Genomic DNA, 21674 nt, shown 5'->3' on the forward strand with positions numbered 1-21674 from the left:
TTGCAGTCACGAAAGCTTCAAATCTAGAATTAATGGACTGCAGTAGTGGAGGTTGGCAATTGTCACGCTTTTTGGGGGTAGGATTTTCATTTGGAGCAAGGGATTTTTCTGTTTACCATACTTCACCAGGCCGGACTGCTATTAGTCTCCCTATCGAGCACAGCTACTCAGCTCGAGAAGGCACACAGCGCTTCTTTGCCGCAGCAAAGGCAGTGCTACGTTGAAGAAGTGTGACAGTTACACTTTTAAGTGATGTCCTTTACCCAGAATCACAGTGTACCGATTCTTCCTCTTTCATCTTGCACTAGACTCCACTCGTCCGGTTACCTGTGCATCACTGCATCATGTTAGTTCTGCTTAACCGAGAATATGCTTGATCTTTTCATCCGCGCTTATTTGCAGATGAGTCACCCAAAAGTGGTCTCCTTGGATCGCTAGATTCCTATTGTTCTAAATTTAAAAAAATTATGTTTACGCATTCGATTTGAGAATTTCGGGTGGAGCGGTGGCGCAGTAGTTAGCGCTCTGCACCATGAACCTAACGACCTAAGTTCGATTCCCAGCCATGGCGAGTGATATGTGACCCCGTCCTGGGCTCCCACTTCACCAACCCGCACTGACCAGCACGGCGAAGTATGTTCAAATAAACTCCATAACGAAAGGGATGGGTAGGATTTAATCCAGCAGTGGATACATAAAATGCTGTACATATGACACTACTATTGCCTTCTGACGAGCCTACAGTGCGTGTCTGTCTCGTCTTGAATAGAAAATGTAACCTACAATTTACTTGATGCTTCCCGATGCGGCTTTTTAAACAATGCTGAAAGTGCCTTAAATGACCCCACCTCCCACCTCTGTCTACCAGCAGTACCGCATACACGGGCACAATCAAGGTCCATCGGCAGGCCCGCGTGCGGTGGGGGTGATGTGTGGGTAACTCCCACGTGTTCCAGCGTGGGAGAGCTGAAGAGCTCGAGTCGTTGCTCCGGAGGTCCTGCACCTTTCCCAAACTGCTACGCGAGCAAGCACTTGCAGGGGCTGTGCCTTTATCTCCTGACGTCGGGAAAACATGAAGGTGTGCAGTGTATGTGTGTGTGTTGTTGGTTTGGAGTCACACTGCGCTGTATAGTAGACAAAGTGTCACGTAGCGACGACAAACAGCTATTATACCATATTCTACGGGTTCGGGGCTGTCCATAAATGACGTCACGTAACTGGGGGGGGGGGGGGTCAGACATTTGTGACGATGTGTGACGAGGGGAGGGGGGTGAGAAATGTGACGTCACATCAAAATTCGCAACTTTAAATAAATATAGACAACACGTTCTACTTAATTAAATAGACTTTTTAAATAAATGTTTTCTCCTACAACATCAGAGTGCAGCGCCACATTAAATACGCACTACAATGACAATAGTTGAAAACGATTTGAAGAATTTTTTTTTTGGGGGGGGGGGGCAGTGCTTTGTGACGTCATATTTGAGGGGGGGGGGTTGACTTTTTGTGGCGCCGTGTGACGAAGGGGGGGTGGTAAAAAATCGTCGAAAATCGCGTGACGTCATTTATGGACGCAGAATTTTCACCCGGTATTTTTACACCAAAATTTCGCGGTTACCTTCTTAGAATCCGGTAGGTGCTCGTGTGACCACATTTGTACAACTTTATTGACACGTGTTTGGGGAGGGGGGGGTGCATCTTAGTCCGACTGACGACCATCACCACGGGAGGCGCTCTCTTAATCACATCAAGAACAATGGCACTCACCAACTCACAACTCTACATCTGTTCTCCTATCTCCTGAACTTAATTTTTTGTAATACATATATTTTACTAGGGAAGGCCTATTGAGCTATATAGCTCAAGCGATATGGATTTCACAAATGATAGCTCAACGAAGTGGCTTATATTTCGATTTAAAGCTTTCGTGACTGCAGGGATTCATCTTCTTGGTTCTTTCGGTAAAGTCACGAAGAAGGGAAATAATAAAATAATAAAAATAAAACAATAAAATACAATTCTCACGACGTTTCGGTCACAACGCAAGCAGCCGTCCTCAGGTGAAGAACAGACCTGTGATAATAATTGCATAATGTTTAATTTTTTTATTTTATTATTTCCCTTCTACGTGACTTTACCGAAAGAACCAAGAAGAAGTGGCTTATCACGTGGAAATGTATAGCAGCCAAATATAATCTAAACGCTTGTTTCTAAATGTGGAAAACCAGAGGACCCGGAGAAAAATCCACGCAAGCACAACGAGAAGATGCTATCTGCTACTAGCACCACCTTAATATATCAGCAGCATCCACTCATCGTTACGTCTGCTATCATATACACCGTCACTTACACGTTCATAACATAACCCTGACTTCACACCGGCATCAATTCCCTGAACAGCGTTCACGCTTTCATCAATGATTTCACGCCGTTATCATCGTCAATCACATTCACACCGTTTGCACGAGCCCCAGACCAATTCTAGATTTGAAGCTTTCGTGACTGCAAGGATTCATATTCTTAGGGTTTTTCGGTAAAGTCACGTAAGTAAAAAATGAAAATTCAACGTCGTGAATTTTATTTTACTTTAATTAATTTTAAAATTTTACCTATGTGATTTTACCGAAAAAACCTAAGATAATAAGCCCCAGACCAGATGCAACTTCTCTGACACGCACAATCGCTCTCAATCACCACTTCTCACGCGCTCTTTAATGATCTCCACACGCTTCCCGAACTGTGGCGAGTTATACTCGCTTGGGGAGTTCACAACTTTACCACCACCACCACCAAAACCACCACCGTTAGTGGGGTTGTGGATTACCCCATTGGTGGGGGGCTCGAATCATTAAAAAATGTGCGCACTCCACGGCCCACCACCCCTCCACCCTCCCAATGTGAATGTATAACATCCTGGTGAGATAACAGAAGGAGACATCGACAATAAACACAAAATATGGATCTTCTCTATGTTAACGAATGCAGCTTATGTTAATCAACACGCGTTCATTTTTCACTCCGTACACTATTTGATATTTGTCACGAATTCCCCACCCACCACCACCACTTCCCACCAATGAACTACTCGGAATCCGTGTAAGCTTTTTGCTTGGGTTGTTTACCACCACCACCATCAACAACAACAGCAGCACAACCAACTTCTGTCCCGAGCACTGAATGGGGGGGGGGGGGTAGTCGCTGCGTGGCCACGTGATGCGGGCAGCACCACCACCAGCAGCAGCATCATCGTCTGCTCCTGCTGCCGGCTAAACGCGCATTGTGCTGCCACCTGCCCTGCTGCTGCATCCGAGCCGGTCAGCAGATGCCATCATCATTTAATTCTCTCTCCTCCCACACACACTCTCTCTCTCTATTCATTGTTGTTAGAGGCTGTGTCATTGCTGGCTGTCGTTGTCGCTGAGAGCAGCAGCAGCAGCAGCGACTCCCCCGTGTTTCGGTGCGGCCGTGGGCTCTCTTCCCACGTATGGCTTGCCTCACTGCTGCGTTCTCCTCCAAGATAGCCAAGGTGTGTGTTGTCTGTCTGTGTGTTTATGCCACTACTACATAGCACACACACACACGTGTGGTTTGTATGTCTGCACGTACACGATGTGTTTTTTGTTAATTTATAAAAGTGTGCGAAAATGAAGGGTCGTTGCCCGAAACGTCGCCTATTTTGTGTGTTGTTTCGCCTATAGGCTAGTGTTATTGAATGACGAATGTGTAGAGTTTGTTGTTATTTGTGGTCCTGCACCACTGCTGCCAACAAACAAAACCCTTTATGTTATACGGGTAAGCTTACAATCGACATGTGATGTGATATAGGTGTGTCTAGTATAATGTATAGAGTACAGTACTGCAATATACAACCCGGTTATGATTAATCGCCGAGTCTGTGATATTCTAATGTGTGCTGTGCAATGATTGCGATACACACACACGCTAAACATCGCCTTGTTCACTCTGTACACGGTAATATAGTTACACGTTCAGTATATTTGTGCAACTCGCTATACTGTTTGCCACCATGGAAGTTTGTATCCCTTCGCATTTCTCAAATCAACACAGACCAGGCGTGCGCCTCCTGCAATTCACCCAGTAGACAGACACACACACACTATACACCTTGCAATAGATATATGCAATGTTTCGATTTAAAGCTTTCGTGACTGCAGGGATTCATCTTCTTGGTTCTTTCGGTAAAGTCACGTAGAAGGGAAGTACTAAAATAATAAAAATAAAACATAATAAAATGAAATAATTATGTTTTATTTTTATTATTTTATTACTTCCCTTCTACGTGACTTTACCGAAAGAACCAAGAAGATATATGCAATGATCCATATGTACATTTGTGTGTGCGTATAAATCGCTTCCATTCGGCAGCGAAGCGGTGCACCGTGCCCGGGTTTATCAAACTGCGCAGCATGAAGCACCTTGCGGGAATCTCTCCAAGTGTGCGCGTGTAGGCTGCATGCAGTATATACAATGCAGCGCTTGTGTGTGTGTATATCCTGCATAGGTGTGGGAGGCACCATTGACCTTCTCTCGCGGCTTTAATCGCTACGTTGTTGCAAGCACGGAGGCGAGCTCCGATTGTGTAAAACAAAAACTTGTCACGATCGCGATAGCCAAAGCGTCAGTCTCGACATCATCAGCCGATCCATTCGCCGGTGTCGTGCCCCCAGCGATGTTTGCCCATCGCCTCGTGCAAGCGACAAACTCGACATCCGCACGAATCGTCGGTGGTTTGTTTGCTTCGCTGCGGGCGAATGTGATTTGCTAAGCTTCTGTAAGAATCGTACGCGCACAGACGCGTTGGCAACACAGGAGGAGGAACGCTGATGATGATGTTGTTGTTGTGACTGCACTGGTTATAACATCAGCGTCATTTTCAATGGGTGATGCTATCCCCAGAGCTCTGTGTTATCACCACCAGCCCCTCCTCCTCGACCGTGCTGTTCGGTAACAAATGTGTCGCCGTCTATAGAGGATGGTTTGCATGTTCACACTCGCAGCTCGAAGGCTTCTTCTTTCCGAAGAAACTTTACCCCGACCTTACGCAGAGCTCTCTTTTTCAATCCTTTATATTAAGTTCGCTTGCTTAGGACCGTGCAAATCTTTCGGTCGTTTTTTAACCCACTTCCCGTGATCCAATCGAGCTGACATTTTCCACACAGACTCGTTGTGTATGACAATTAATGTTCGTGAAAAATTTTTTCCTAAATTTTACACTTTTTATGACAAAAATATTATATTTAATTACCAATTGCTTAATGCTGCCATGCAATCATCTGACCCATAGGTGGCAGCCATCTCAAGCCAGAGGACGAGAGGACTCTAGCCGCCACGCATATAAAGGATTTATAGTGAAAAACTTAGTTTTTACGGGTTATACTTGTTCGCGGTGATGTGATGATGGCACCGTCATCACGGATCATATTATTGTGTGGAAGTGCGTGGATTAAAGGGCCCATCCATTTAGTAGGTACGCAAAATATATGTCAAAACTTGACCGCCCCCCCCCCCCCGAATCCTATAGAACGGCCAATATTTAATTCACGCAGAAACGATAAAGGATCAATAATATTGACGTGTTGAAGCAGACGGTCCACCGCCGGACTATCTAACTGATTTGGAGGCCAATGTAGACACATTATTATCGAGGCTTCACCACTGCCCCCGTTTCCTATCCGTACGAACATTGTCAGTAGCCCCCCCACCCCATACACACGCATTTGGGTTAACCCCCCTCCATGCGTACGCACTAAACGGATGGCCCCTAATGGGGAGATGGATGATGGGGGTGGGTGTGGGGTTAGTTGATTGGCGTGTGAGCGATTTGCGACACAAAATAATCGTGGAAAGATCATCGCGGATTTATAGGAAGAATAGGGATGCGGATAGTAGGGCTTCTTCGCGGGACCCTGCATATACCACTTCCCATATAGGGTGGAGGTAATAGGGTCGCGGATAAGAGGAGTTCTCAGAATCGAAATATTGATTTCAGCTCGAGGAATCCGATGAGCTATTAAGCTCTTTAAAAATAAATGCAATTAAAATGAATACAAATTAAATAAAAAATCACGACGTTTCGGAGGCAACACAAGTCTCCATCATCAGGTGGGACCGTCACAACCGGAGACTTGTGTTGCCTCCGAAACGTCGTGATTTTTTATTTTATTTTTATTAATTTTAATTTCATTTATTACCTACGTGACTTTACCGAAAGAACTAAGAGTATGAATCATTGCAGTCACGAAAGCTTCACATCTAGAATTGATTTTTTTTATTTACTTCCAGCCGTTTCACAGATGTCTCCATTTAGACAAACGTTACGTTTGAGTTTTTCACTTCTGAATTGTAATCTGTTGCAGCAAAATCCACGTTGTGCTGTACTTCTATGCCCCCCCCCCCCCCCCCCCCGATACAAACACGGGCTGACCAGCCGTGGTGAAGTATGGTCAAATATAATCTGCAGCCTTGCTGGACATCCCGTGGCTTCTGCTGTTATTGTCGATGTCAGGCCGTACTGTATCTTGTAATGACAGGCGACAACAGGGACGCGACGTCAGGATTGAGGTTTTGATCGAGGGCCCTTTATGAAATGAAAGTGCGAGATACGAATCGATGCGTTTTCTTGTGCGTCGGTCAATATTATCCTTTATTTGAAATTAATCACCCACCCAACAAATATTCATATAAACAAGGCCAGTTGTAGTGATTGGGTGAACGGATAGTGGCAGGAGTAGTTTAAGTTATTAAACCGGCCCCAAAAAAATGTTGTTCCATTTCCCCGAAATATCAAATTTCTGATTAAATTCGGTTATCATTGATATGGCCAACCTTACAAACGGAAGCGATTCCGATTTCGCGCGTTCCACGCGAATCGATTTGCGGCAACAGCGTTGTTCAATGGAAGAGAATCGATTCCCGATCGCTGTCACGAATCGATTCCTGCTGACTGCCAGTAACCTCTCCGTGTGTCCGATAGTAACCCCCAGCCGCGTAACGCAAAACCCATTTGACATTTTGGTATAGCAACAAAAGCGCGCAAGCTCCGTACGAAGGACAATTAAACAACATCTCACGGATTAAATTGTCAGTGTTCACTTATTAACACGTAAAAAAAAAAACCTGCAATGCAGAAGTAATAGATTAATAACACCAATTGCTCGTTCGGTACAACTGTATGCCGATATTGCAGTGATAGTGTGCGCATTTATTGTGAAGCCGTAACCAATGACATGGATAGTCATCGGTCATGTACTCTTATCAGGATGATGTGTACATTTTCACGAGGTAATTGTGGATTACAGTGACAATACAGCGCCTTAAATATGCAGAACAATACATTGAGATCGATGCTTGCATACGGGACGATAATATAATTGCCCTTCTTCTTGCTTCTTTCGGTAAAGTAACGTAGAATGGAAATAATAAAATAAAATGAAATATTCTTATTATTTTATTATTTCCATTCTACGTAACTTTACCGAAAGAACCAAGAAGATGAATCCCTGCAGTCACGAAAGCTTTAAATCGAAATATAATTGCCCTTGTTCTGGAATTATATTGGAAAGAAAGTGGCCCTCGTTTTGATCATCATTACTGGCTGATTGTTTGTGTATTGTAACGACACGTTCGACTGTGACGGTACCGCAGTGCAATGCTGTGCTTCTTGTATTGAGAGCTATTAAAGCCTCACATTCCTCAGTGGAATTATGACAGTTCATTGATGGTCATCAGTTATTGATGGCCTCATAAATAATACAGCAACGCATTGCTGTTCAGTATTTGTCCAGCATATGGTGATATCCGTGTGGTTTAATCCACATATAGCTGCCCTGCACACAACTGCCAAGTCCCAATGTAATACTGTACAGTACCACGTTTCGGCACTGTGCCCGTACTGCATTGATATCGTCAATGCTTGACATCATTATACACATTTTTTTTCAATAACATCGCAGAATTGCGGTGTTGTTCATTTATCGCCAAACCGGCGCTGCTGTAACCGTGGTAGGGGCGTGAATGGAGGAAACGTAGCCCGCATGTACACATCGTTCTTCCACGTTTGATTAAATGCCCCTTGAAAACATTTCCCTGGCCAGTGCGCAATCATCCACGTCAGTGTCCTTCACTCGTTTCCAGAGGAGAGGCCACACTTTCGCCGATAAGACATCGTCGGTGTGAGGGCCACCACACGTTTGAAACCATTGGGGGGGGGGGTGTTTAACAGGAACACGATGAACGGGGCAGGGTGTTTTCATATTTGTGTGTTGTCGGGGGCCGCACAAAAGGCCACCCAGGACCCCCCAGTGACCAGCGGGCCTTGCAATGAACAACACCGCTCTGCAGTCTGCTACAGCAGTGCTTCTCAACCGGTGTGTTTTCAGAATCGCAAGTTTGCTGGGAACAGACAAACTCCCTCCGTGCCGTTCAGTGGCTGATCCACCCACCACCTCCCCGCTCTGAAGCCCTCTCCACATTGGCCGTGCGAGCGAGCAGTACGGCGGGTGGTAGATGGTCGTCGGCCCTCGTCCTAGGGCCCCCCTCGTCCTAGGCCCCCCTCAATCTCCCCCTTGGTCGCACAAGCGAAGTCGGGCAAAACTGCAACGTGCAGTCAAAAACGGGGCGAGACGCACCGGTCACACCGAATTTGACATGGGCGCTGTTGGGGTAAGAATACACTACGATATTGAAACGTTTCCCCCCCAAAGAGAAAATTCGGCAACGTCGTACGATATGAGGTCAACGATAGTCGTATCTTTCGATTTAAAGCTTTCGTGACTGCAGGGATTCATCTTCTTGGTTCTTTCGGTAAAGTAACGTAGAATGGAAATAATAAAGTAATACCAATAAAAAGAATATAATACATCTTTATTTTATTGTTATGTTTTCTTTTTATTATTTTACTATTTCCATTCTACGTGACTTTACCGAAAGAACTAAGAGGATAGTCGTATCGTCGTCTGTGTTGCTGAAATATCGTCGAATCGTTGATTGGCATTCCTCGTTTCGTTGTTAACATTTGATTTGATTTCCTGACAAAATGTCTATGGATCAACAATAGTTCAGGAACACGGAGGCAATTATGAAATGGTGAAATAAAGTAGCCGCTACTCATGAAAGTAATGCTTTCTAAAACGTTTCCTGTAGCTTTAAGACGTCATCGTCATTTCCGTAGTTAATTAGATGAATTGATCATTTCTTTAACTGGCACTTGCGCGTGCTTTTTATGAGCGTTATATATTGTACAGTTACCATGGTTACTCGCCTAGTGTTGAGTGAACTGCAACTGAGCAACCTTTAAGTATCGCACAGTACTTTCCATTCGTACAAGAAGCACAATGGTTCAAAAGTCAAGACTATAAAGATGGAATTTAACATGACAAAGTTGTGAGAAACTGAATCGCCAACTTCAAGATCCTCCATGGACTCGCCTCAGTCTACATCTCCCCTCTCATCTCATTCTGCTCCTCTGAATGAGACGAGAGGGAAGATGTAGACTCAAGGGCTTCCTCTTCACCTCTGCCTTGTAATGGTTACGATACACCGTATGCATAGCAGCCACATAGCCGCAAGTAACTGTACCTGTGGGATGGCAGGAAGGACGGCAAGGTCAAATTTCGATTTAATGCTTTCGTGACTGCAGGGATTCATATTCTTGGTTCTTTCGGTAAAGTCACGTAGAAGGGAAATAATAAAATAATACAAATAAAACAATAAAATAAAATTCTCACGACGTTTCGGCCACAATGTAAGAAGTCGTCCTCCTCCTTCCACCCAGATTAAAATACGCTGCCAAGCTTAGCAGTGTTCATTAGGACGCTGTCTTTCCGACAGCTCGGTTTCTTCACCTGAGGACGGCTGCATGCGTTGTGGCCGAAACGTCGTGAGAATTTCATTGTTTTATTTTTATTATTTTATTATTTCCCTTCTACGTGACTTTACCGAAAGAACCAAGAATACAGAAAGGTCGTTTATATGCGAGCTAAATGTGGTTGTTTTACCGTGAGACGTGTGAGTTTTTGCCAGATATTCCAGTTCTCCCCCGCCAGAAAGCAGAAAATACTGAGAACATGACCCAAGCGGTGAGGTGCAAAAGAAAGCGTAGCACGTGACTATTAGCCTCATGCCCTATTCACAATTAATATTTCACAACATTTACGCTAACCATAGGGTACAGAAATATTATAACATCTCAAACTTTTTGACGGAATAACATAAATAACAGAATTTAGAATTAGACCATTGTGGTAACATTGGCAGATATACTGTGCAGGTGTTTGGTATAATATGCTAAATGAAGCTAAACAATACAATGCAGGACTAAATTACAGGAATTAAGACTTAACTTGTCCATTGTTCAAATGTGTAAATGTTTGTGACTGTAATGACCAGGACCGCCCAGAGGTAGCTGGTGGCCCCAGGCTGGATAGAGCCTGGGTAGAATGTCACATGGGGTGGGGGTCCTTATTAAGCCGGCAAAAATGAGGTCAGTTGTGGGGCCTCCTTGTGTGGTGCCTGTGGCAAAATTCCCCCTTTGCCCCCCCCCCTCTTTGGGCACACCTGACAAAACTTCACATGTTTTTTAACCCTTTCCCATTCTGAGACATCTGCAAGTTGCAGGGTGGGTCCCGTTCACCGCTGAATCTCGGAACGTGCAAGCGGTTGGCGTTAGTTTTATTTAGAGAGGTGTAGCGACGCTGTTTTTAAAGAGATTGTACTGTACTCACCGCAGAGAACTGTAGCGACACGACCGCACTCTAAGATAGCTGGCGCCCAACTGTGCCACACGCCCTCCCGCATGGCAGTTTTACTTCCGATTCCATTCAGAATCGATTCCATTCAGAATCGATTCCGATGACGTATACGTACGTAATCGGAACAGAATCGGAAGAAATGCTGATAACGTACACGAACGTCATCGGAACGGGGAAGGGTGACTAGAAACATGACATGGCATGGCGGTAGCGCACTCACCGCTTGTTGCAGATGTCCACGGTTCTAATCTAATGGCCGCCCTGATTAATACTGCAGTTATTTTAACCACACACAAATACACGCCCTTCTGCTGTGCAGTGGATTGTCAAAGATCCTGTGACGTCGTTCAAAAGAGTGGGCCTCTGTGTGTCGGCGTCATGGTCTGCATTTGGAAAATAATCCGCAAAATACTAAATTGGAATCTAACCAGAAAACATTGACGTCAACTGCGAAAACTTGGCAGGACCCTCTTGAAAAAAGACTCTTATTTGTAATACATTAATAACAATACCTTTTGGCATGTACAATTTTCAACTAATTCTTGGGGGGTGGGGCATGCAAAATTTTCTAACAATGATAAAATTTGATTTAAAAAAACGTTAATGTTTTGTTGCTATGGGAGACCGACCTTGGCAGAGAGAGAAGAAAGAGAGAGAAAAACCAGCGCTAAAAGGCTGCTATATAACACCATCAGTCGCCTATGGCACTGTTGGAGGAAGACCTAGCCACGTATGCGGCATTGCTCAGCCTTGCGATGCCACCATTCATCTCGCTCATGTAATTGAGCTAAATACGGCACACTGCCTTAACAACAAGGGCAAATTACGAATCGATTCCACGTGCTCCTCCCCTTCTCCAGTCGACCCTTTGCCGATGGAGGTGTACTCCCTCCACACTGCTTCTGACACTGCAGACTCGAGCGCTGCCGTTATTGTTGCTAATTAAACTGCGGTTGCCAATTAAACAACTGTACGTACTTCCGATGACAAAATGCACGTTGGAAAGCGCTACTAAAAGCCACTTCATGTGCACGATTTGTCTTGGTTTTTTTCGTTGATCACAGAAAAGGGTGGACGTACCGTTTCATCCGTCTCCTGCCACCGACAATCGGCGCATGTAGTGGCATCACGTTTCCAAAAATCAGCCCTTGCTGGCCATTCCAAAATTTGTAATTGTGTTAACCGGTCCAAGCTTTTCCCCTTGTCGTACAAACTAATTCTACTTGCAAATACAGGGTGCTTCAAAAAAAATGTCAACACTTACGTGGGACTATCGGTTTTAATAGAAAAAAACAGATTATAATAACAAATGTATGTTAATAACGTCAAAAAGTCTCCACTTTTTCGCCACCATTGTCAAAACGTGCCTGGAATCTTCTCCAGGTGGTGTCCAGAGGCCGGAGGCACATCTCTTGTGGTGTTGTTGCAAATTCTCCGAAGTGTTCACATTTTTTTGAAGCACCCTGTATTATCTTCTTGGTTCTTTCGGTAAAGTCACGTAGAAGGGAAATAATAAAATAATAAAAATAAAACATAATAAAATAATTCTCATGACGTTTCGGCCACAACGCAAGCAGCCGTCCTCAGGTGAAGAACAAGTCTGTCGGGAAGACAGCGTCTGAATGAAACATAATTTTTATTTACATTATTTTATTATTTCCCTTCTACGTGACTTTACCGAAAGAACCAAGAAGATGAATCCCTGCAGTCACGAAAGCTTTAAATCGAAATTCACCCTGTATTAATCTGGAAAAAAGGCGCACACGCAGGCTTTCAGCTCAAATATTTTGTTATAGACACTAGTGAGACCTCCTCCTACCCTCTACAGCCTTTAGTCAGAGAGCGGCGCACTGAGGATGGCAGAGGTGTGTGCGCTTGCAGGTGGGGAGCGGTAGTGTAGCGGTTAGCGCGCTGCACTACGAACCTCGCCACCTGGGTTCCATTCCCACTCTACGGCCAACACCAGTGACGATTATCTGAGCCGGTCCTGGACCTCCCCTAGGTCGACTCGGCCTCAAATGAGTACCTTGGCGCGATGTGTGAATATCACCACTAGGGAGACAACGGTGACCGGGCGTGGTTTTTGGCCACCCACCCAACCCGTTCGTGTGACGTGCCAAGCCTTAATGGGTGCCACTCGCGAAACAGCACTTGCCCCCAAAAGTCTGCTAAGGCTACACGGGTGGGAATCTTTGTCGTCTGTTGTGCCTGCAGGCGACGGACGAGCGTGGTTGTGGGTTGCCGTGTGGGAATAAAAAGTGTGCTGTACTTGGCCCTTCCCCCCTCTCCAACCATTATATAAACGGAGTGGTAGCCCCTGCAATCTCTCATTTACTTGATACAGCTGTCGTGGCTGTGACGGTTCCACCTGAAGACGGAAGCTTGTGTTGCCTCCGAAACGTCGTGATTTTTATTTTATTTTATTAATGTTAATGTTTTACCTACGTGACTTTACCGAAAAAACCTAAGAATATGAATATTCGCGAGGAGCTTTGGCGAGAGGGAGGGAGGGCTGCATTTTCAAATCTGACATCACAAGTCAAACAGCCGCTCTGCCACTGCGCACTCCCCAGCAGATGATGTCACGAGCGCCTCTTCCAGTCCTCTGCATCTCTCCCACCCCCACCAAGCACCAGCAATCCATCCAGCCAGCCTTGAGCCTTGAGGCAGGCATGAATATTTAATATCGACGCACAGCTTGCGCGCACGCAGGCAGGCACACACACACACACGCTACCAGCCGCAACGTATTCCTTATTTAGCGCATGTGGAGCCGACGCAAGAGTATACGCTAATTAGCTTTGTGTTGATTGTCGGTGCGTTGGATGTTGAAGGCTTGGCTTCACGTAATTGTCCCACGAAGAAAGCTGTGCGGCTGAATGTTGACGTCAAGGTCATCCCAGTAAACTCGGTCCCCAAACGGTGCTCACGTACAAGTCGCGGTAGTAGTAGTAGTATACAGTGTGTTGCAGACACAGCGTGAGACGACAGGGTTTGCTGTGTGTGTGTGCAGTCTCCAGCCACACGGTGCCTTGCAGGTGCTGTAATTGGACCGAGACTCGCACCTGTAGAGGTGAGTGTATAGTGACATTTACTAGGCGGTGCAACGGTGTAATGCCGGAGCTTTGCTTCAAACGCTCTGTAAACTCACACACTTGTGTGTGTTGTTCCCTCCGCTCACCACCACTGCCGCTGCACCTTCGATTAGCACGGTTTTAGCTACGTACTGTGCGAAATAAGTTAAATGTGCACTTGTGACTCGGGGAAAGGGGTGCCTGCCTGTGTGTGGGCGTGCATGTTTTTCTTAATGTGTTGCATGCGGACGATAATTTCGAATAGGTTATCGCATTTTGGTTTGTCCACAATACGTGTTGAACTGACTTTGGTTTGTTATTAGTTAGTTTAACACGTAGGCTTTCGCGACCAATATTATTCATAATCAACGTTTTTGGGTTTAGATCGCGTTATTTATAAATGTGTCGTAACCCTCCACCACCCGACACGGCCAATCAGTAAAAAAGTGTCACGTTGACAAAAGACAAATAGTTCACTGCTTTAGCCCACCGGTGTGTTGAAGCGTGAAACCACAACATTTACAATTTGAGTACGACGTTTCGCGGGCAATTCTGGCGAATTGCCCGATGATGCTGGATGCAATTACCAGCGAAACGTCGTACTCAAATTGTAAATGTTGTGGTTTCACACTTCAACACACCGGTGGGCTAAAGCAGTGAACTATTTGTCTTTTGTCAACGTGACAATTTTTTTACTGATTGGCCGTGTTGGGTGGTGGAGGGTTACGACACAATTATAAATAACGCGATCTAAACCCAAAAACGTTGATTATGAATTGTTATTAGTTGTTTTCACGTTCCGTATGCGTACAAGACAACCCAATTGCTACTTTATCATGCTTTGAATGTCTGCTGTGAGTTGTACTGCGTCTATAGGCCACGTGACCGAACATAGCTGGTGTGTTGTCGAGCAATCGCAAAGTGAGATCTAGAATATTCTTAGGTTTTTTCGGTAAAGTCACGTACGTGACTTTACCGAAAAAACCTAAGAATATGATGCCTTGCAGTCACGAAAGCTTCAAATCTAGAATGAGATCTAGAATTTGGAGTTTCACGCAAACCATTAACTTGCCTGAAAGGCAAAGCAATGGAGGTAAGCGATTTAAAGGTATCTATGTATAATTTAAATGTGCACATTCTGTATCAAAAAAATAACACCTCTACTTCGTAGGTTATCACCTGTCCTGATTTTCCCAGGATCGTTTTCTCCCTGAGGTAGCTTTCGCGGGAAATCAATAAGTCTTTCGAGAACATTAAATATTAGTATTTTGAGAAGTTCTACTTCCCACGATGATACACTGTATCCCGGTTTCTTGTACGGCAAGAAGTGGAAATTCGCATACTGTACTGCACTGCACTATTAACTATTCTATTAGGGAATCTGTTCGGGAATTGTACCAGATCTGTACAAGAAAGTAGTTCGTCGTCAACTGCTCTGAAACCGCGTTATAATGGAGCTCGTTCCTCGTTATGGTGGGCGCCTTCTTTGTTATAACGGCACGCATTCCTCGTTATAACGGGAGCGTACCTCGTTATAACGGGAGCGTACCTCGTTATAACGGGAGCGTACCTCGTTATAATGGGAGCGTACCTCGTTATAACGGGAGCGTACCGCGTTATAACGGCACGCGTACCGCGTTATAACGGCACGCGTACCGCGTTATAACGGCACGCGTACCGCGTTATAACGGCACGCGTACCGCGTTATAACGGCGTGTGTTCCGGGTCATCATGCGCGCCTTCCGGGTTGTGCGACAAGTGTGGAAGAACCGCGTTCAGTTTTTTAGAAGGGTGTTTTAACTATCAAAGTCCACGTGGTAGTTGAAATGCATCAACTGCTACTTGCAAAGCACCGTGGTTGAGTGAGCACAAAGACAAATAAGGGCATTGGGGGGTAGTGAGTGAAGTCCATTGTGAAGGTGTTGCATGAAGTGTTAGATCGGTTCTGCGTTGCCCTTAATGGCAAGCGGAATTATTTTCCCTCTTCCATGTACAGATATTCAGGATGTGTTCCTGATGTTCAGATTGTTCAGATCAGTTACATTTGGCGCCGAGAAACAACATTTAAAAAAAAATGTGATTACGAATCAAACTGATAATAATTACGTCAAATGAAGTGATATCTCTTTCACGACGTTGCAAAAAGTGATATTGCATGCCGTTCGGGTAACACTTTTTCGCGTGCGAAAAGACACGTTAAATTATAACGCAAAGTGATTAACGTATCTTGCCAAAAAAAAATGAAATGCATAACTCTCATCTCTCGTGTAGAGGCAAGGCTAAAGTCAAGGTTGGGAAGGGTGTTATCTGAGCCGACGTGCCTAGGTGTGGTTACTAAACACCAGAGGTGTGGACTCGAGTCATGTGACTTGGACTCGAGTCAGACTCGAGTCATGAATTTGATGACTTGCGACTCGACTTGGACTTGCATAACAATGACTTTGTCCCACCTATGAGATGTGGACTCGAGTCATGTGACTTGGACTCGAGTCAGACTCGAGTCATGAATTTGATGACTTGCGACTCGACTTGGACTTGCATAACAATGACTTTGTCCCACCTATGAGATGTGGACTCGAGTCATGTGACTTGGACTCGAGTCAGACTCGAGTCATGAATTTGATGACTTGCGACTCGACTTGGACTTGCATAACAATGACTTTGTCCCACCTCTGCTAAACACCGAAAGCTTTCTTTCTTTGCACGTGGACTAAATCGTCTGCACCTTGTATAGGCGTAATGTGCTCAATTGGTCCCTCTCCTGCCTTGGGTGGCTTCTTGAGCCAGTGCTCTTGGGCCAACCGCGGTTTGGAGAGCTTACACGAAGGGTGAGAGAGGGGCTACATTATTAATCAGCACATTCCACCTCCACGAAAGGGCCGTGTCGACTCCCAACAGCCAAACACGATTTATTATGCGGTGTTTTGTTTTACCAGGTAAGGCCTACTGAGCTCTATATAGTTATTTTTTCAGAAGCGACCTGGCCACCACAAATGACAGCTCATCGGAGTGGCTTATCATCGCGTAGAAAATGTATGTCAGCCAAATACTCTTGAAGTGCGTGTTTCTTAAATGTGGAGGGGAAATAACCGGAGGGCCCGGAGAAAAATCCATGCCACCACGCGGAGAACTGGGTTAGCATCGGACCCACAACCTCCTGCATACCAGGTGAGGTTGTGAACATCTGGCCACTGTGGTGTCCCATAATTCTACTTATTTAATCATCCCTATCTCCTGCAAATGGCTCTTAAACTTGAAGGCGCAGAACATCGCTTTATCCGCAAATGGTACCGATGTCCTAATTATGTCCGCCCCTCAACCCACCAGTGACAACCCTCCAACAATAACAGAGGAAGCAAACGGTGTACAGAAGGACCTCTCACTAGCTGCGCGAGCCCTCGTGTGACCTCCGCAAACCCTCTCGTTGCTCGCCGTGGTTGTCCCACGTGGCCAGGATTCTTCTGCTCATTATCACTCCTCTCCGACTTCACTTTTCACAGCCAAACTCGGCCCAATGCTGTAATGATAGCGCATAGTCGGCGAACGTTTTGACTGCTCTTCTACCCCACGGCCTTTTGGGAGACCTTGTTTGCAACAGCAATTTGTTTTTGCTAGCTCGTTGCCGGCACAAAGTGCTCAATGTATTCAACCGTGTGTGCAGTGCAGGAAAGCCTTGCTGAACGTGGGGCGGTGGGGGTGGCTGGTTACGTTTCTGGGAAATGCCGCGTTGGGCAAAGTTGCGTTAGTTAAAACCGTGTTGAAGACGAGGAGGGTTCCCCATACTCTGAACGCGCTACTTAGAGAGACGTGTTTTGTTAGTGTTTTGCCTCTTCTCCCGCTCTCCCGTAAAGACTTGACAACATTTAAGGAGATGTACCGTATTCTCTGTATTTTAAAGTAAGGCACGCGCCTCAAGCATTGGGGGACATTTTGGAAGAAAAATAACCAGTCCAACAGTTATCTGGGAAATAACAACGTCCATAACAAAAGTCTCTTGTGAGAAAAAAATTTCACATCTAATATATGAAACTATAACCATATACGAAATTTCTACTCTTTGGTTCTTTCGGTAAAGTCACGTAGGCATAAAATAAAAGAAATCACGACGTTTCGATCGCAACACAAGCAATCATCATCAGGTGGGGAACCACAGCAAGATTTTTTTTGCTGAAGTGGGAGAGAGATGCCGTGGTAAGAGGTGTTATATAGGTGAGAAAGGGGTGAGGGGCAAGGGGGGGAGAGAGAGGGGGGGACTGTGTGGAACGCTAGCCTTTCTCACTTATGTAGGACTTGAAATATGACGCGCCACGCGTTCGGTTGTTCTGTTGCTATGCAAGCGAGCGGTGTACAGTGGGGGGTATCTGAGGATGGGGTTGTTGTTGTCGGGCGTGAGGGAGACGTCGTTAAGATCGGCGACAGGTGTTAGGGGGTAACCGAGGATGCAGGCCGGTGATTGGTTAGGAGGGTGAGTAGTTAATGACCGGCGCCGCTCTGGCGGGAATAACAAGGTCACATGAGGCTGGGGGCCTGGGGGCGAGTGACGAAGGGGGGGGGGGTGAGATAATTGATTGGGACTGATTGGTGTGGGGATAAGAGGATAGCGTAACGGAGAGACGGGAGTCTTGATTGGGATTGGAGCTGGAGCGGTTGGTGCCAGGGAGAGAGACGGAGCAGCAGTGAGTAGAGAAGATACGATAACGGTAGCAGTGGATAGAGATAGGATAGAGTACGGTAACAGTGGATAGAGATAGTACAGAGAGTACGGTAGCAGTGGAGAGAGAGAACGCAGAGTGCGGTAGCAGTGGTAGCAGTGCATCGGAGGAATAGAGAACAGGGTAGCAGCGGAGTAACGGACCTTGGGAGAGCAGGAGAGCGAACGGAGAGACATAGAGTGTCGTTGATGGCGGATAGTGTAACGGAGCGAACGAGGAGACACGGAGCGGTGATGAGGAGAAGGTGTGAACTCTGAAGTGTGAATAAATGGAACGAGAAAGGCAACCGGAGTACGAGTCCTACACTTATATAACTTCTTACCACGGCATCTCTCTCCCACTTCAGCAAAACATTTTTCTTGCTGTGGTTCCCCACCTGATGATGATTGCTTGTGTTGCGATCGAAACGTCGTGATTTATTTTATTTTATACCGACGTGACTTTACTGAAAGAACCAAAGAGTATGGATTCCTGCAGTCACGAAAGCTTCAAATCAAGATTAGACGAAATTTTATTTTTAGTATGCGAAACCGCTGAGGTATTCGCGCTTTTCAGAGGTGGCCGGATGAATGCCGACACCACCAAGCGAGCCCTGGTGGTCACCCATCCACGTGCTAACCAGGTGCACCGCTGTTTAACACATAGTAAGCTTTCGCTACCAATGTCATCCTTAATACAGGTTTTTTGGGTTAGATCGCGTTAATATATACACGTGTCATTAAACCCGCTACCACCCGACGCAGCCAATTCATAAGGGTTGTCACGCAAACAGAACATGTCATTTCGTTGCTAGTACAGCACGCCGGTGTGTTGGAGAGCAAATCCACCCCTGCTTAGCTCATCTGATAAATCCTTAAGCAACAGCTTTGGCGGATGATCAGGTACGCACGACACCTGGCAAAAGCAATGTGTGAGCTTCTTTTATGTGGTCGTTTCCGTGCCCCCCCTCCTCCTTTTTTTGCGTAGATCCAAAAGTGTTGCAAATATTTGAGTCCGTATGAAGCGCTGCCTTTTTCCCAACATTGGGGTCTAAAAATAAAATAAAAATCTCATTTATAATGGTCGTTCATGCAAATTGAATTCTCACAATAGCTGAAGAACCACACGACAAGCTGGAAGGCCCCAGGCAGTGAGCCGGTGCCAACCATTGCTCTGCACTTCTCTGTAATATTAAACAACAAAACTGAAAGCAATTTTTTAGTTTTACCAGGTAAGGCCAACTGAGTTATGTAGCTCTCTTTCAGAAGCGACCTGGCCACAAGTGGCTTAAGTGGAAATGTATAGCAGGCAGATATTCTTAAACGCGCATTTCGAGAATATTCAAATGTTTTCAGCCAATTGGTGTGTTTACAGAAGGGGTGATACACAGTGTGTGCTACCTTGAGCTATTTCGGGACGAGAGTCGTTCGTTACCACTCGTATTTTAAGATTTTAGGTTGTAATTAATGCACTGACTGGATTCTTTCCGTTGACTATTAAGTTGTACTTTTTGTCATCATCCATGTTCAATCCACTGCTTGATTAAATATACCCCGCAAGATGCTGCCACATGAATATCATATTATTCATGATATATGCAACTTTTTATTTATTTAACTACTGCAGTTTAAAATTAGTTTTTTTAATGAAACCCCTTTTCTAAACGTGTACATTACAGTACTGTGTTTGCTTATTGTTGTAAAAATAAATCCTTTTGTGGCGAAAAATGGTACATTAACAGTTTTAGTGTTATATTCAACGATCGTATGTATGTGAACTTTCGCACCGTACGTAGCCAATCGTGCTAATCGGAGGTGTCATGTTTGCTTCAAAATCAAGTCGTTCCGAACTATTTCAACCACATTCATCCTTTGATTACAAGAACCGCATCCAACTGCAATCTACGGACTGTCTGCCGTGCTAAAATTAGCCCTTTGAGCAGATGGTTAACAGTGATCTTTCACAAAAAATGCCAAGTTCCCCTGCTTGACACCATTATACATGCATGCACTCTCATGCAGAAACATTGACAAATGCATCTTTCGCTGTTTTAAAGGGACATTGTGGATGTTTTATTTTTCTCACCTATTGTAACCCTTTGTGAAGGGGTGCATGAATGTCAAAAGCCAGCCGTTTCCCTTGTGAAGGGTGGCACAGAATGTGCACTTCTCGGATGTGAAAGTCTGTAATGCGAAGGGGCCCATTTCGGTCGGCTGATATGAACGCAAAAAAAATATCTTAACCAAGGGTACGTGGTATGCAAAGCTTCGATTTTGTCACCTTTGCTGATCTCAAGGAGCATGAACCATCACGCGAGCTCCTGTCATTCTCGCAGCGGCTGCTTTTGGTTGGCCATCGAGCAAAGGTGGTCACCGCATCGCGCGCTTTACAGATGCGCTTCTGCAGGCGTCTGCAACACTCTTCCGATATTGGGAAGCAACTGGGGCTATGCACTTTCAAATCGAGGTTGAAAACGTATTTCTTTAGAACTGCTTTTTGTGTGCAGTTTATTGTTCTTCCCCAGGCACGTCCGATTAGCACAGATGGCTACGTACGGTGCGAAAAGAAGTTCAACATATTTACGTATAAGTGCCTAACCTCGTGTGTTTTTACAGCCGTTATCAAGATTTCACTTTACACTTGATGCAAACTCATGAAATCCGTGACCTTGACTGCCATAGCAAAATAGGAGCCATGGTTAAATATGTAATAGTTTTTCCGCCGATGAAGCAGAGCAATAATGTGAATTAGGTTTCGTTGTTGTGAGCAGACATGCTGACCTTACAGCAAAGTCCGTACCAGATTGGTTTGTTACCACCCTCTTCTTTATTGACTATTACTAAACATAAGTATATTATTATTTTGTTAATGTTTTTTTTATTTTCAATATCCCCCCCTCCCACTAAACATGAAACGAATTGTCTACCGGGTCACGACGGAGTGGTCAAAACATGTAGTCGTCAAAGTCTCGGCGTGAGACCGAGTTTGTCCCGCAGCAGCAACCCACGTTTGCTGCTGCCGCCCCTCCGCGGTGAGTCACACGGTGGCGTAGGAACAGGAAACCATTCAGAAAAGCGTCGGCTACGCATGCTTCGGAGTTCCGTGAAAAGTGCTGTGGATGTGGTGTACAGGCACATGCC

The 21674-nt window shown here is 45.3% G+C and overlaps 1 protein-coding gene across 1 annotated transcript in view; it reads left to right on the plus strand.

The window, feature by feature from the left end:
• Positions 1-3226: 3226 nt before the first annotated feature.
• The window catches only part of ABCG4 (ATP binding cassette subfamily G member 4), a 79092-nt gene continuing 60644 nt past the window's right edge, over positions 3227-21674 (plus strand). Inside the window, exon 1 of the mRNA XM_078608214.1 lies at positions 3227-3526. Within this exon, the coding sequence (XP_078464340.1) occupies positions 3485-3526 (42 nt within the window). The 5' untranslated portion in view covers positions 3227-3484. The remainder of the gene's footprint in view (positions 3527-21674) is intronic.

The sequence above is a fragment of the Lampetra planeri genome, chromosome 29, assembly GCF_965212315.1.
Source record: "Lampetra planeri chromosome 29, kcLamPlan1.2.h2, whole genome shotgun sequence".
NCBI lineage: Eukaryota > Metazoa > Chordata > Hyperoartia > Petromyzontiformes > Petromyzontidae > Lampetra > Lampetra planeri.